At 35.6% G+C, this 18,358-nt stretch overlaps 1 protein-coding gene across 1 annotated transcript; it reads right to left on the bottom strand.

Moving 5' to 3' along the window:
- Positions 1–2,274: 2,274 nt before the first annotated feature.
- On the bottom strand, positions 2,275–17,934 carry LOC117411532 (2-Hydroxyacid oxidase 1). The gene is made up of 8 exons (XM_034019165.3): positions 17,767–17,934; positions 14,142–14,293; positions 9,285–9,540; positions 7,329–7,504; positions 6,099–6,190; positions 5,081–5,239; positions 4,329–4,398; positions 2,275–2,644 (listed from the first exon to the last, which is right to left on the bottom strand). The coding sequence occupies exons 1-8, from the start codon at positions 17,901–17,903 to the stop codon at positions 2,574–2,576; spliced, it is 1,113 nt and encodes a 370-aa protein (XP_033875056.3). The 5' UTR covers positions 17,904–17,934; the 3' UTR covers positions 2,275–2,573.
- Positions 17,935–18,358: the final 424 nt, after the last annotated feature.

Genomic DNA, 18,358 nt, shown 5'->3' with positions numbered 1-18,358 from the left:
CAATGATCAATCGTGTCAAACGCAGCACTTCAATCTAATAGTTTAAGAACCAAAGGTGTGCCTGTGTTAAGGGATAACAACACATCATAAACTACTCTAATATGCTGTCTTAGTGCTATGATAAGGCCAAAACCCAGGCTGAAATTTCTCATATGTTAGGAACTGCAAGAAATCTGTTAAGTTGCTCGGCAACTACTCTTTCTAAAACTTTAGACTGAAATGGAAGATTTGAAATAGGCCTGTAGTTATTAAGAACATTATGATTTAAGGTAGGTTTCTTGAGCAGTGGTTTTAATATTGCAGTCTTGAAAGAGTTAGGAGCAATACTTGATAAAAGTGAGCTATTAACAATATATAATGCTGGGGTATTTATTTTGGAGAATACTTCTTTAAAAAGTGGAGTAGGGATAGGATCTAACGCACATGTAGTGGATTTCATCTTAACTATATTAGCCAGATCCATTTGACTAATCAAAGAAAAATGCTCAAAAATGTGGATTGGTGTGTAGTGCAGTGGTTTTCAAACTGCAAGCTCTCGTAAGGAGGCACTCGAGAAAAATTCTGTAATGGCGGACAACCCATTTTTTTTACCAGGTTGTAGTACTTTGCGACTTAGCAATCGAATCAACAATGTTGAGTCTCCTTTCAAATAAAACCACAGTCGTACTGGTGTACAATTACTTTCTGTTGGGCGAGGTTAACTCTATAAACACCCAGCTGACTGCTGACAGTGGTTGAGCATTGAGCACACACATAGCTAATTTACATATTTAAATAGCAGGGTGGTGGGACTGCAGTCTGTGGGCTTAAAAAATACTCAAAGTCATTGTATGATGTTGCTTCTTTTAAAAATGTGTAGCATTGACTTGGTAAGTTTACATTCTGGAGTTTAAACGCTCAGTGTTAGTAATTTAATCAGTTCAGTGTTTTATCTATGTTTACGTTTTTAAATAACAGTATTATTGAGTAGAGCAGGCAACTGGGCCACCCTACTTTGACAGTGAGTGACACGACTTAGCTTTACTTGCAATGCTTGTATGTGTTTTTTCATTATTAATTAATTCGTTGAAGAACTCCTTCGTCATGTGAGTGCATTACCCTACGCCTCCACACCGGTAATTATTAATAAAAGCAAAAGCACAATATTATTATTAGAAAAATTGAATCGCAGGATTAAAAAACAAAATCCTGGGATTGGGAATTAGATTCCCTACTCCAGACCTATTGAGTGTGTTCATATCATAAAGAGAGTGCCCATCAACAAGCTTTAATTGTCTTACAGCTGACTAACACGAACAGACTGCTGCACTAAACCTTTTAACATGTAAGCATTTTGCTAAAAGTAATTTTTGACTGCCTGATATAAATATCCCCTTTCTGCTTTCAACAAAATTAGCTCTTTAGATATATTCACTTCAAAACAATGTGCTTATTCTGGCTGGATTCGATACCACACAAGACACACATAGCATTTGACATTGTCAAATAGAATGTGCGTTTAGTGGCATGGTAAAACTGTGTTAAAGCATTACAAACACACACAATAAAATTATTATATATTCTAACATATTGAAAAAAAAAATCACTACCCCTCGCAGAAAAGTTCCATTACAGGTGATATCCAGTGAATACAAACCGTTTCAGTGCAAATTCTTTTAACTTCTGACCATATTATTGACACAGACCTCTCACTTTTAGACAGACTTTACAAGATGTATTCTATGATAGTCACATCCTATGATTTAAGCAATGGAACTGAAGAGGGCTTTACTGTCTGGTAAGGTCTGCCTCATGCTGTTAAATGCCTGATCGAAGGCGAGGGCATTTAACAAAATGGGAAGGTAAAGCCCTCTTATTAGGGTTATATAGCAGTCGGAGGAACAGAGTTCCAACAACCAGAGTAAAACAATCTTTGGTAGCTTTGGTAAGGGTATTCTCAACGAGAATTGTCTGGTAGTAATGTTAAATCAGTGAGCTAGGCACTGTAAGAGCGTACACTAGTAAGAGAAAAAATTATATATATATATATATATATATATATATATATATATATATATATATATATATATATATATATAACCCAAGAGGTTCTGCATCGATTATTTCAAAGTGGCCAATTAGCACCTACTCTCAAATAACCGTTCTTATCAAAATAACCAGCCAGGTAAAAAGAATATTTAAAACATTTGCTGTGCTGGCCTAAGTAAAATAAATACTATTTATCACAGAGCAGTAAAAAACTGAATGTTGGAAAACAGAAGAGGCACATGAAGATTTCTATGAAAGCAAACATTTTTATTTTGAAAGTAGTGGAACATGTTTAAACTTGTTTGAACAAATGATGAGCTTGCAATGGAAGGCAATTGTTGTTCATTTAACTCCATAATTTTATTACAGTATATATTTCAGTCTTTGATTAGGTCCATTCCCATGCTTGTGTTTCAGTAGGTTTATAATGAACTGTTTGAACAGTGAACAGAACACTTGTATGTACAGAACATTAGCTACATTGAAGCTCAATAATGTATTAGTGTACTCTGTACAGAATTTCTGTAAAAAATGCATTCCATGTCCTAGATCCTTGAAGCAAATGATGGAAATTTCCTCACAATGGACTTGTCAATTTCATTCACTGTACGACATCCTAAAAAAAAGGAGTTAAACACCATGAAACCAAATCAGCTTGACATACTGACATGAATAATTGTAACAGATACAAAGAAGGGAGATCAAAGGCACTTAGAATGACTGGGTCTCTACAGGCTTGTCTCAGGCACATGTAATGCAAGGCTGCTCCAAATGGCTTGGCTAATGTGCCTAACCTGCGACTTGGAAGAAACCGCACTACAGGAATGACAAGGCAATTCAGCTTCAATGTTGTTTCAGTCCCCGCTCTCTTATAATAGAGTGAAGTGTGCCAAGTTCCATGGCAGTAATACCAAGAACTGGTCTGGGGCCATCTGGGTTTACTTTAGAGTTGCACCATTATTGGTACAGACACTAAATAATGTGAATTTTGCAAATCTGGGATTTAATAACTAACAAAGTAAAGTTACTCAGACATGCAAAGTATAACCTCATAAAAGCTCTGGTCTAAATTAATCACTGATGACTTCACCTAGAAAAATGCATGGTGGTCAACAATTTTGAGTGAGGGATTATGGATCAGTGTTATAATACAGTAGTTCTCCTTCATAAACACAAAGTATGTTAAGTTTGAAAAACAAATGAAACAGGAGGCTGTGTTCTTTTTTTTTTACAGACCTACCATTGCTGTAAATGATGTGCTATTAAAAAAATAAATAAATAAAAAATATGGATGACAGCTCAGCCCCTGCAATACAGTCGTTCTGAATTACAGTTACCCTGTTTATAATGCTATAGTAAGGAGCAATTGTTAAGAGACTGCCATGTGTGTTCTGCCTTATAATGAAAAGTAGTGGAGTGTCATTATGTGGCAAATGGGTGCCCTGACCAATACCGGCTTATAATCAGTTTTGCAGTATAAAGGGCTGCCTAATATGAGGGAGCACTGTAATTAGTATGGGTATTGTTTATGAGATGACTGTTTGCCCTCTTTTTATAAATACTTGGCCTAGTTTCAAAGCTTTAACCTGTCTAGCAGTGGTCATTAAATGTAACCAAGAATGTCAAGTTACTAAACTTTCAGATATATGACTTTTTAATATATTTGAAAGTGAAACTACATTGTTAAACAGGTTGTAGGGGCAGACATGGTGGTGTGACAGGGTAGATGGAGTTCCTGCACTGAAAAGGTCACCCTCCACAAGCAGGCTCTGGCAACTATGGGGTTAACATTCTATAGGAGTCAGTCTGCTAAGAGGCTGGTGGAGGGGAATGAGGTACACTTGTTTCCAGGCCCAGGTAATTGGGGACGGGGTGGAGCCAAGGTGTACAAAAGGGGCAGCTTCTCCAGTCGGGACAGTGTTCCTGGGACAGAGAGAGAGCATATAGGTGCTGGATAAAAGCCTTAACTTTTCTGTGTGCTTTTTGTTGTCAGACTAAGCAGAGCTGTTTCCGGGCTTACAGCTGCCGACAACTGGCCAAGCACGGGACTGTGGTATTTAAATGACCAGGACTTATTATTAATATGCACTCCTCTCAGGACCTGTCAGTTGTAAATAGTGTGTTTTAAAGTGACATCTTTTTGTTTTTGTCTGTGTGTAAAATAACGTGGTTGCACCTTCTCTTTGAAACCTGACTCTGTGCGTCTTCTGAGGCCTCTCACAGGTGATAAGTAAGTTTATTACATAAATAACACATCATTGCAGTTTGAAAGAAGAAAATGGAAAAGCCAGAAAGCTTACCAGTAAGAGCAACAGCCAAGCTAAGTTCTTGTCTAAGCAACTCAAGAACTTCATTCACTCCATTTTCTCCCTGTTAATAAGGCAAGAAGGAGTGCAAAAATAGGTTAATATATCTGTAAATTTAGAGTTAAAATGGTTACATCAGCAATCAAGAAATTGTTTACCAAATGTAAACATTTGCTGGGATACTGTTTGGGATAATCTATGATGTGCTTCCAGAAACCCTAATCACCAGTTGATATGGGGGGAAAATGGGAATGTTTTGTTGTTGTGTTTTATTGTATTTCCCATTTCCAAATAAAAATTTGATCATAAAAAAAAAAAGATATTTTTACCAGTTTCTAATCGCAATAAAACTTTTATTGGGCAAAACCTCGGTAGCTGACCTGTATGGTAGCACCTATTATCCGTCCGACACAGTGAACTACCAAACAGTAGTGGTTAGGGCGCTGGACTCTTGACCGGAGGGTCGTGGGTTCAATCCCTGGTGGGGGACACTGTTGCTGTACTCTTGAGCAAGGTACTTTACCTAGATTGCTCCAGTAAAAACCCAACTGTTTAAATGGGTAATTGTATGTAAAAATAATGTGATATCTTGTAACAATTGTAAGTCGCCCTGGATAAGGGTGTCTGCTAAGAAATAAATAATAATAATAATCATGCCCTCCTATCAGGCTTCTATTGCTTAAGTATATGGTCATATTTTGAAACTTCAGTTATCATATATTGTTTAAGCTTGGTTGACATAATACCTGGTAGGCCAGCCCCCATAGGACAGGGCGTCCAACAAACACTGCTTTAGCGCCCAAGGCCAATGCCTTCATGATATCTGTGCCTTTACGCACCCCTCCATCCAGAAAAACTTCAGCTCTCCCTTCGACTGCCTCTACTATTTCCGGGAGGACATCAATCTAATCAGACACACACACAGATAAGTTTTATATTAGAGACATTTATGTTTCTCCTTATTGCTATTCAAGCACTTCAGACATTGAATTACAGTACATGTAGGTGGTCCAAGTGGTTTACTGTTTTTTAAGAGCAAATAATAATTAATATTTGGATAACTTTGCATCACATACTGCATATTTCTCTTTCATGACTTGGTCTGGTATATTGCACAAAATATACTAGATACAAAATATACTTGGGCAGCAGTGTGGAGTAGTGGTTTGGGCTCTGGAATCTTGACCTGAGGGTCGTGGGTTTAATCCCAGGTGGGGGACACTGCTGCTGTACCTTTGAGCAAGGTACTTTACCTAGATTGCTCCAGTAAAAACCCAACTGTATAAATGGGTAATTGTATGTAAAAATAATGTGATACCTTGTAACAATTGTAAGTCACCCTGGACAAGGGTGTCTGCTAAGAAATAAATAATAATAATAATAATAATAATAATAATAATAATAATAATAATAATAATAATAATAACAATAAAGTAGCAGGATATATAAAAGTGATTGGCTTTTAACCAATTTTAATTGCTTTTGCTGTTTTGTTTGAACTGCAAGTAATACAAAGGTAGGACTAAATACAGCGGATCAAGGGATTTGCCAGCATCTGTCTAGCAGACAAGAGCACAAACCTGAAAACCTTAAAATAAAACATTAAGTAAACAGGTTTGGGTGTAACTGCTGATTGAATGCTCACTCTTGTAACTGAGTTTTTACAACTCCAGTAGTTCAAGAAGCAATTAAAAAGAAACCTCACAACTGAATGCCAATTATGAGAGTGTTCACCCTTTTTTCTGTGGTTTTGCAGACACTTACAGTTGCTGGCACACAATCCAGCTGCCGTGCCCCATGGTTTGACACCAGTATTCCATCAACACCATATTTAACAGCCTCCTGAGCATCATCAGCTGAAAGACAGAAAGATTTAGAGTTTCAGGAATTACACTTAGTTATGCTACCATCAAGAACATTATAACATCTGTGAAAACATTTTTTTAATCATGTGAGTTTCCAAATGAGTAAAAAAAAAACAACAAAAAAAAAAAAACTGCAGTCCAGTTGATGCTTGTTACCCAATGCCATTAAACATATTTTAATCTTACGTAAGGTAAAACACAACCAGTGTCATTTTTGACATAGTATCATGGTGATGTCATTATAGTTGGACACAATTAGGAAAATTAAGAAAAGCACTATGTAGCAGCATGTAGTCTGTACTTAGCATTAACTGTAATTGGTCAGTTACTTACAAAAGCCCAGAACTGGATCTCTGGAAAATGTATGTTTTTATAGCCATGTTACATAATACCTAAATTAAACTGAATAAGTGTGTTTTTCATTTCCCCTCTTCAGCTACTCAGAAAGTTCACAGTAAACAGTGAAAGGTAAAATACTGCTGCTGGCAGCCTGTATTGCTATGTAATTGTAGTTGTACTACAGTAGCTGTTTTGTCTGCAGGGTCTTTTGAACATTTTCAATATTTAAGGATGCAATATCCATTTCCAAAGGCTATTATTTCCTGACAGGCGGAAATCAGGGCAAAAGAAAAGTATAGCTCAGCTTAACAGTACTGGACTTGAGCAGCACCATCATATACCTGATGAAGGCAATATGATGACAAGTTTTATTCATCCCTGCTATTTCCAGGAAGAAAGAAAAAAAAGCTTGGCCATTCTTAATGGAAAGTCTTCAAGCAAGTAAAAACTATAATTGAAAGTGCATGCTACTGTATACAGTATTTTGTATTTTTTCTACAGAATTCTCAGAACAGTAACCATACTTTTTATTATCATTAATGTAAAACTTCAGCACAGCCAGCCTTAGATTTTCATGAGAAATTTAACAGAGGGTGCCAATTATTAAGAATAATCTGCTACTGGGGTCTGGGACAGCAATACACATTTGTCTGATTGAGAGTCTCCCACAAATATATGCTTTATATGCATCTTACACTTTAGATGATGAAAACATCCTGTCTTTGGTTTGTTTGCTACTTTAGGAACCAGAAATCCAGTCCAGCAGATTTATTTTGACTGAAGCACTGACCTCTCAGAATGCCTTTGACAACAACTGGAAGCTTAGTCAGTTTTTTCAGCCATGCAATGTCTTCCCACTTCAGAGTGGGGTCAATTGCCTTGGCCACATATACAGCAAGCCCACTATCTTCTCCATAACCATTCTTTGAAGAAAAAGACAAATCGGGAGACTCAAAGTTGGCCATCCTGAAAAAAAAAAAAATACACAGATGATTACAAAATTAAATTAGTCAGATTTTGTTATTGTTTTTCTTGGACTGAATTCTAGGCTCACCTTTTCCAAATATCTCCTTCTCTGCTTAATAGCACATTGTTCCCACTTTATAACTTTGATATCAGAAGCCAAGAAAAATATACCTATAAGGTTTAGAGGTTCAGGCTACTCATAAGGTTCTGAGCAAAATAACCATTGGTGTTATAAAGTTCATAAATTGATTTATAGTAATACTACTTTCATATTAGGGCTGTTCCAATTAACAGATTAATCGGACCGATGAATTAATTAATTAATTAATTAATTAATTAAATAGTTGATCACAGATGATTTCTTTTTTTACAGTTTAATCATACACATTTTTTTTCTTTCTGTTTGGGCATTATGGGGTTAAAATCCAAAGTAACTAAAACCCTGGACAGGATTGGCCGATCGATTTCAATCGGCTCGCAAAGTTTATACATGTTAAATATTTTACAATGCAATTCCGCTCGTAGGAACTCAACAACCAATGAGTTCACCACGTTAGGTCATATGACACCAAATGCCAAAATACATCCCTATAATAAGTAAGTACAACAACACATACGCAGCCACATCTGGATACCAATTTGGATACTGTGTACTAGTGCAGTGTCGATTCGACCATTCACTACAGCAGCAGACAGTTCAGGAACCTAGTATCAGGATTTGTAGACAATAATAAAAGAAGCTTGTTATTTTTATTTACTTAAATGTACAAAAATAGTTGTTGGGTTACGAACCGAAGGGAAAACTCGGAGAATAGAATGGTTGACTGTATCAAAGGCAGCAGACAGTAGAGAGTTAGTGATGGAGAGAAGAGCAGTTTCGGACGATATACGATGCCTAAAGCTTCTGAATGAAAAGAAAATGTGTCTACAAATGATGAATTCCAAATGAAAACAAATCTGCCTTTTACAGAAACAATATAAAATATAAAATTGAAATTAAGCTAAAGGACAGGTGAGGAGTTTTATTTATAATAAATGCTGAATTTACCAGTAAATGTACAAATGTTCTGGTAAGATTTGAACCAAACTCCACAGTACCCAATAATCTGTGATGTGGGTTTCTATGTTCAGCAGGTTTTCTGTATTTCCATAAATACAGTAAACATTTCTGCAGATGTTCAGTTTGGTTTATATTCCGATTTCAGACAAGGTTGGTGTGTTTAATTTATTACTCTGAGAGCTTTAGTAAATCAGTGGGAATCATCTTAGAAACTCTTTTTTGCTCATCTATGCTGATATTCTTATAGCAGGAAAGGTGTCAATCACTCCTTCACAATTCTACAGCTCTTCTTCCGTACATCACAGGGTGTCCACTGTTTAACACCATATTCAAAATATTACATAAGAAACTGTTGTGTTGCTTATACCACATGAAGCAGTCAAACAAGCCAAAGTGACAGTAGGCCCTATTTTTAAGTGGAATTTTCTACACCTTAATAGGTAAAGTGGAAAATCCTGGCCATTTTCAGCAACTGCATGTTGGCCAATTAAAAAGGAAATGAACAATTACATCTGGATATGTTTATTTACAAATTTTAAAACGGATGCCCTGTTGGAGATTCTAGATCTAACCAGCACTAAGGCTATCCTGGTCAGAGTCCATATTTTGCTAGTTTTCAACTGGTTATGCTGGTTTCTACAAAATATCATATTTTTTTTAAATATTCTAGATAGTCCCTAACGCACTGGCAACACAACTGGTAAGGTTTTTGGAATGTACCTGAGATGAGAAGGAAGCATAAATCTGTTGCGCACATCATTTTGCCGCTTCCCTAAGTATGGTGTATCCACAGTGACAAAGATCCCTTTATACCCTGCCCTCTCCGCTCGCAATACCAGAGACTTGGTCAGCTCTCTGTCTTTGTAGATGTAAAGCTGTAACCAGCGAAGGCTGTCAGGTGCTGACTCTGCAACTTCTTCTATAGAGGAGGTGGCCCAGGAGCTGAGCATCATTCCGGTACCAGCCGACCGGCATGCTGCAAAATGACAAAACAGATTAAGATCCAATACCAAATGTAAACATAACAGCTGTGGTAATGAATTAGCATCATACATGGCTTTGTTTCTTTTAATTACCAGGAATATGGTATCATCAGATCACAATATAAAACAGTTAACCAAAACAATGGCATATCTGATGGAATGGTAGTTTGTAAACATGAAGTTAAATGTGAAAATATCTGTATCATTGATATGGCCAGCCACCAAAACAATGTCTTAGAAGAAAACAGGTGAATCTTTACTGATCAACACCTTAAATTGAACTTTTCTGAAGTACAGAATACAGCTGTGTGCCAACTGTAAATACACTGTTAACACCTAAAACATATATCCCTGAATTTCATTTTATTGTATTTTTATTGTATGTAGTAATGATATGTAGTAAGTTGATCAATGAATCACTCCTGGGGTGAAACCCCAGCTAATGTGGTACGATAGTGTCCTTGTATAGGAACACCTCATAAGAGAACAGTTCACCCATTGTAAATGCTCCGGCTAAAGGAACAGGCACTTGGCTTAAAAGAAGGCCTTCTTGGCACCGATAGCAATTAGTTCACAACGAATACAGTACTGTTTTGTAAAAAGTGACTTGTCATTGTGAGTGTCTTGATGGACACTGATTGGTTTATTAAATATTCTGATTTCCATGAGTGCACCTCATCGCTACAAAATGGCATGTAAAGAAACACCAAAATGCCCTCTGTTTCTCTTGCTACACAAAGTTGGAAATTGTTCGAGCTCTTGAAAAAACCTGAATCAGACATATGTCACAGAGCAATTTGGTGTTTCCCGTTCCCAGAATCTCATCAAGCAGCTTCTTGAGGGATCCCAGGGTGTCAGCTCCAACAACATTACTAGGGAGTTGGTTAGACTCCCACAATTCTTTGTGTAAAAAAGTGCCTCCTATTTTCTGTTCTGAATGCCCCTTTATCTAATCTCCATTTGTGACCCCTGGTCCTTGTTTCTTTTTTCAGGTCGAAAAAGTCCCTTGGGTCGACATTGTCAATACCTTTTAGAATTTTGAATACTTGAATCAGATCGCTGCGTAGTCTTCTTTGTTCAAGACTTTATTATTTTAGCCTGTCTGAATATGACATGCCTTTTATACCCGGAATAATTCTAGTTGCTCTTTGGCTACAAGAACACATCACTTGCTATGCGAGGGGTGTTCTCTTAGCTGGAGATTAGATTTAGATTTGTCAATGTTTAGATCATTAAACTAGACCCTAATGAGTCAATAAAGTATACTGTCTCTATACCCCAGAAACCTAAAAACTTATATGATCTGAAAGTAGCAGTTATATTATGAAAGGTGAATGTACATTTCACCATGACATGTTGATAGAACTTTGCAAATATAATCTCACATTATATTAAATATAAAGCAGCAGCAGCTTTGTAAAATTACTGACAGGAAAGGGTCTATGTCAAGTTTAATACCCACAACCAAACTTGACCTACAGAATCATAGAATACAGTTGTGTATTGAGTATGAAGCCAATATCTCAAAGCATTAGGTCTTATCACCTGGAACCAAGAAGTCACATGACCACAATATGACTGTTTCCATAACACTGAAAATATAAAGTATCTGAAGTGGTCATAGAGATATTAGCCTGTGAAATAGTTGGATACAAACTTAATCAAATATTTTCATACAGCTACTGTCCATCTTTACAGTGTTCCCTCTTTATTTTGGTTAAACAAAATACATATAAAATTTCAACATGGCCAAAGCATGAATTAACTTATTTTAATTATTGAAAAGTTAAATGACAAGGGATTACTGTATTAGTACCAATGCTGAAACAGGATAAAGCCAGAATTTGCGTGAATGTGAAGTTTTGATATGAACTGTTTGAAAAACTGCTGTTTGAATGAAGATGTTTTGTCATTTAACTGAATTAGATTATATGTATCTTGGTTATCCAGAAAGCATAAACAGGACTGTAGGGGGGAACCCTGGTCCCAAAGTTTATAATATCTGCTTTAAAGGAATCATTATATATGACAGCCCCTCCACTTCATTTACACACAAACACATGCACACTGTCTAGTGTTTGTCCGGGCACCTATATATAGTACAGAATGTTACTTTTTAAGTAAGTCTTGTTCATTCTGCTACCAACCAATGTCTGCTAATTTGCAGGCAATAGATTAGTGCTGTAAGCCACAGGAAAGGCATCGCAAAGTATATTTTATGAAAGCATTGTAGTGTACAAGAAAGCATGGTTAATCACAGTAAATGTACAGTATAAGAACAATGAAAGCAACTTCAAAATTACCAGGTGAATTTACTAATGTAAACTTTAACTAGAATCATGTATTCCAGTATCTGCAGCCATTACCTTTTATGAAAACCACTGCAGGCATATACAGATGGTAATAGTAAGTTAAAGATGCTAGTCAAATGCTATTCAACATGTATATAGGAGGCTAGGACTGAATAACAAAATGAAAGTTTTGTGCAAATTGGTACAAAATCAAGGCAGTATGAGTGTTCACCATGTGAGGGTTACAGTCAGATGTCGGGCAGTTAAATAGTTAAATGAAATGTATAATTTAAAATTATAGTATTACTTAACATATGTCATACTAGATAAGGTACTTTTATAGAACACTGATTCTATCCATGTCACACTTTTCAATTTTGATGTGTTATAATGTTATATTTTGCATATTGTTACATAATGAGTGCTTGCAAAACCAGAGACTTGATCAGCTCTCTGTCTTTGTAGATGTAAAGCTGTAACCAGTGAAGGCTGTCAGGTGCTGACTTTGCTACTTCTTCTATAGAGGAATTTGCTATTCACGGATTTACTTCACACACAATAGGGACCAAGTTCGTACCTAACTGTTAATTTCTACAAAATGATACTGCGTATGCCTTAGTTTACGTGTGTGACAATGACTTCCATAACCTACTTAGTTTGTGAGTTACGGAGTGTGAAAGGCAGACGGACGGATGGAAAGCATCATTTTAGTTTCCTGTGCCTCACGTTGTGGGCTGCAGATAACCAGGGAAGGTTTGTTCCTTTGAGTTATCAAACATGTATTTTGTTTTTAAAATTTTCATATGTTTACACAAAGGTTCTGAGGGTAATTGATAAAGAAGAATTTTCATATATAGTATATACATATCCACACTTGCTATAATAATACCAACGTGGCAACACTGTATATCTTTGTACTTTGTTGAACTTTTTTTTTTATAAATATATATATATATATATATATATATATATATATATATATGTGTGTGTGTGTTTAGCTTTTTGTGTAGGCTGTTTGTGCATGTGGGAGGGGAGAGGGGGTTTTAAAACAACTGTGAATACCTTTACAGGAAAGGGAAATAAGAAAAGCACTAAAGGTCCTATTTATAAACCTATTACAATAACCATAAATAGTGAAGCAATTTCAGTTACTACTTATAAAAAGATGAAAAAAAAACATGCATTTCATTTCAATGCACTAATAGAACCAGCTGGAAATAATGATGTAATATGCATGCAACGGCACATAAAATCTATTCTGCTCCTATAATAAGTTACTGAGTAAGCTTTTATTGTATACTGAAATATGTATCCTGAAACTGGCACTCCTCCTTTGAGAATCTCTCCACACATGAAGTGTTAGCAGGCATGCATTAGTAACATACAGCAAGAGCTTCTTTACCATCTGCAGTATTTGTGTGTTGTGTCTGGAAACACCCCTTATGCATTATGCAAAACATGGTACAATAGTTACAGTATATCTTATCTGTCTTCTGCATTTTGATGCAGTATAATGAAAAAATAGCTGTTTTGGTAACTATCAACCAAACAGGACTCAGTGAACAAATACGGTTCATCCCATAATACAGGTAAAGGGAGTTTGAGAATCTAACTATGCCTCGATATTGATGAAAAATATTTGTTAAAGGTTATTAGCCTAGAATATGTGCTCCCAACAAGCTAAACGTACTGGATACATAGTTTTTTTTTTTGTTTCTCAATTCTCAAAAAATATAAATAATAGTACTTACTGTGTAGCCTTTGAACAGAGCTGGCACTGTAGGACTTTGTATGGCATTTGTTTTGTGTGATGTATGCAAAGGTTTATATGTTTTCAATAAGCCTGTTACCACCTTGCAAAGTACCAGAATACCACCTGGCGGCTGATCCATAAAAAAAAAAATCCAATGATGTAACTTCTCGTGCTTTACAGTGCATCACTAATGTTAACAAAATAAACATTTATCAAGAAGGAACAAGTTATTATAAACGCTGGTTATATGTTGTGTTCAGTGAAAAGTATTCGCCATTTGTTGTATCAATTTAGCCTTGCAAGAATACCATTTTATAAGCTAGTAAAGCTGAAAAAATACTTACAACAAAAATGTTTACATCCAGAGGCACATCTTCAAGGAACCATGGAAACAGAGGGGATATTCAGAATATAACAGAGCATTTTTAGAATACCAGTAGACCACTGAAGTTGCATGTGTGACGCACAGCATATTTGGCCAAAATTGGATTTAATGCAATATTTCATATACCACACAAAAACATTAGTCAACCCCATTTTAAAGAGCTACCTCTCACAGTTGCAGTTTCTCCATCAGGATGTGCCATTCGATGCATGGCAGTGGCAGCGACACACACAGGCATACTGATTCTCTGTCCCAGGACTGACACTGATAGATCTATCTGAGACACATCCCTGAGCACCCGGGGATACAGCCTCCATCTGTAAAACAAAAATACACATTAACTTAAAATCTTTAAAACAGGAATGGGTAAAATAACATTTGTGATCAGGAATATTGCCTCACGGCCATTGCAATATATCCACCACCTAGGGCAGATTAAATCTAAATTTTGTGCACCGCCTTAGCTGAGGCGGGATAAATGTTATATTAAAACAACAAAATGACAACGCCAACCAATTACTTAATATTAAGTGGGACAATGATTAATCTAGAGAACATTTTGGACAATGATAAATCTAACCTGAATTATTAAAATGATGTTTTGAATCAATAAAAGAAAAAGAAAACAGCAACATTGCTTAATTTGAAATTATATCATTTGCATTAAGAACCCAGCAATGAATGGGGCGTACATACAATCGGAACTCTGCAAACAAGACCACCTCGTGGCTGATAACTGCACAGACGCGGAGGACTCAGTCTTGTGTTGCACTGAGGCCAGTAACCAGCCATGATTGACCTTAAATCGAATCTTACATATATGTTTTATTTTGCAGGTTGTACAATGACTGTCGCACGTCTACGAGTTTTAATGTCACTTGGGTGATCTGCACATATGACATCATTTCACATCACTGCTAAGTAAGAACTTTCAGGTCAGTGCTCGTCTGTTTGTTTTCAGAATAAAACTTTATTAAGGAGTTTGGTAGTGCACATAAACATAATATAGGAGTAAAACAATGTTCATACCAAGTACAATTTATATAATGATTTCATCAACAGCAAAAAAATATGTTTTTTTAGATATCTCATTAGGATGCAGCGTTTAGCAGTGGACAGTAAAAACAATAGGATTCTTTTCTGATTTATTTAAAGGTAAAGATGAAAGTTCCCCTAAAATAATTTGTTGAGGATCATCTGAGATACAGTGTATTACCTTTGACCAGAACCATGTAACTTGCTGCATTCCCAAAGCATATACATGTATTAATGTTTCATTTTTACTGTCGCATCTCCAGCAATCTGAGTTTGCTTTTAGATTTGCTCTATATAGTTTATATGGTGTATAATGCCAATGGTTTATAATTTTGAATGGAATGGAGCAAAGCCTAGCATTGATGGAGCAAATTTTAACATTAGAATTGATATGGTTCCAATAGTGCTCTTTTTTGCTTTTCATAATGAAAATATGTAACAAACAATGTTGTTAAATAGTATTGTCACACAGAGGTGTCAAAATAAGTGGCCAAATGGATGCTTAATAAAAATCATAAGAAAAGAAATGATAATTTCAGGACTGCAGATTAGATTACAGGGTTTGGATGAACACAGTGTATGTGGATCTGAGGTTTCATATGAGCCTCTACTGACACCTTGTGGAATCAAATTAGAGGGTCCTGGTCATCCTATGATTGGGTGTGATTCATTAATTGCAACCAATACAAGAATCTTCTAGGTGGATATAATGGGCTGCTTTTGCTATTTGCAGTCACTGTAAACACCACACATCAGGATATACGGGTGGTGGCAATAGAAATAGTTCTGTGCTCAATTTAGAAAGAGGGCAGCCCCGATGATCTTGTCTTGGGAGACTAGGGGATTGATAATTATATAAAAACATACAGCAGTGATTTATAACCCGCTTTATTTCCCTGTTTTATAATCATGCTGGGATAAATATTTGAATATTCAAACAAGAACTGCTTGAAATGTATTTGGTGGCAAAACTGATAAAGGAAACCAATGCATAAACAGAGTCTGAAATATCTAACACACTGCACAAAACAGTGTTTTTTTCATTTCTTTAATAGGTAATTTGACAGGCAACAGGTTTATTTTACTCCTGAGATATTTTTATTACCTTAATATGGTACAAATGATTGTTTGTTTTTCAGCTACTTCAAAATGAAAGAATATTAGAATATTGTCTCAGCACTACATTACAGTGATATTCAAACCTTTAATTTTACAGGCCTAAAGCCTTTTTCTATAGAGTATAACATTGTCATTAAGGATACAGCAAAGAAAAATTCCTCATAGTAATGCAATAAAATAAATGCTTTATTTAGTGCCCATCACATATACAACCAGGAAAGCTAATTGTCTCTTGTAAATAAATAATAGATCTAATTTAAAATTCTTACCTGTCACTGTTTAACCACAATGATAGATCACTAGATCTACAAAAAATGTATAATTTACAACAAAGTTACATTTTAGCCGGTCACTCAAAAACCTACTAAGCTTTTTTGGAATACAATTAAGTTATGCAGTATTTACACACACTAACTTTGTTAATTTGTTTTTATGTTGTTTTTTGTGTTGCTATAACATGCTGTAAATGTAGGGTAACAAAAAAAATACAAATAAAATCAGGTTTAAATGTTTTATTATTATTATTATTATTATTATTTAAGGAATTTTGGCCTAAAGTTTAAGTAGGCCTGGAAGCGTGTGCTCCTGCTAGCTTCAGAATATTCAGAACTAAACATTTTTAGAGTTGTAGTCACATCTATAAGACAATAAGTAAGTTTTTTTTTAATGTTTTTAATTTTGTATCAATAAAGTACTGAAATAGAATTACTAAAAGAAAAAACAAATATTTATTGTAGCAGTAAGATGGATTTAATGCTGAGTAATTAAAAGTAATTAAAAAAAAATCTGTCTGCATGTGTGGCCCTATTAACTCAGGCTGCTTACCCCTTGTCTCGGTAGTGTCATTCAGATTTACATTTCTAAAATTATTTTCTTGATAAACTGAACATACTGTAGCGAAATAGTTTAACGCAGGCAGGCTCATCACACAGGGCGAGGCAATCTACACACAGGCATAAGGTGAGACCTCTCGCACTAAAGCACAGCACCGATACCACTATACAAAAGAGCCGGCTCCTTTACAAGGCGTGTATATCAGGCTCATGTCTTCGTGTGTGATTACATCACCTACCAACCCTGCTGCTGCCTTCCCTCGTGCACGCTAGAATACAGTAAATATCTGTGAAATATACAAAAATTGCAGGGTAGTCAAAAGCTCCTCATAGTAATTTACTGTAAAAAAAAAAAAGACACTAACCCAGATAAGTATACCAGTCGACGTGGTTATATATAATTATCTTGCAAAAAACGAATATTCCTGTTTTTCTTTTTAAATGTCTTTAATGTGAAAAATGTAATATTGTGGTCATTTGTCTTATGTTTACTTTGCTTGCTTATAGACATTACCCTGCTTTGTAATGTAAATAGTTTGTAGTGAAAAGTATTTTTTACCATCTGCTGCATTTTCTTTGGAATCAGGCTAGGCCTTTTTGTTACATAATGTTCATCAAGAAATGTAAACATGTGTATACCAAATCTATCTGGAATGAGTTTTCTGAAGAGAAGCCATTGCATTTAAATGTAATCTTTAAATAAACAACTACTGAATATCCCCTAATAGTTCAAATAATTTGTCTTATTAACAGTTAACACAAAATGTATAGATTCAGTGTTTTTACTTAATATTTGAATGTACCTGGAGAATGCTGCCACATTATCTGCTAAAGTCTGCTGCTCATCTGCTCCTGAACGGTAATAGTCGTACACTGCTTTGGGTAGAATTCTCTTTGCATGTTCTTCAAAATCATTGAGGCAAACTGGCTTCTCTGTCATTGTTGCTGTTAAATGGCAGATAAAAGCACTAAGCTTGAGTACTTTTGAACATATTCAGTTGTTCTGTGAATTATTAACTTTAAGGTTAGTTTTCTTTACTTTTTAAACTAATGTTTATTTTACATTCCCCTAAGAACCACCCCTCCCAGCTCATATCATGGCTTTCACTGGGGTTGCAGAGAAATGTTCAGTTCTTCAGGCTGCCTACTCATATTCTTTTTCTGAAAATATTAACAAGACCCTCGAGTAGGAAATGTGGTAAGGTATTTTGACCTACAGTAGGATCCACTGCAAAAATAGAAAAATCTAACTGATACAGTGAGTGAAGAGGATAGATGTGTTTGAAAGAGTTGATCCTTTTTTACATTTGCACTGATATTACAAAGTGTTTGAAAAGTTGAATCACCCACATTGATTTATTGGTGATGTAATGGCTTGTGGGTCCAAAAAACACT

The sequence above is a fragment of the Acipenser ruthenus genome, chromosome 6, assembly GCF_902713425.1.
Source record: "Acipenser ruthenus chromosome 6, fAciRut3.2 maternal haplotype, whole genome shotgun sequence".
Taxonomy (NCBI): domain Eukaryota; kingdom Metazoa; phylum Chordata; class Actinopteri; order Acipenseriformes; family Acipenseridae; genus Acipenser; species Acipenser ruthenus.
The sequence above is the reverse complement of the archived record's forward strand: the minus strand, read 5'-3'. Positions and strand labels throughout refer to the sequence as shown.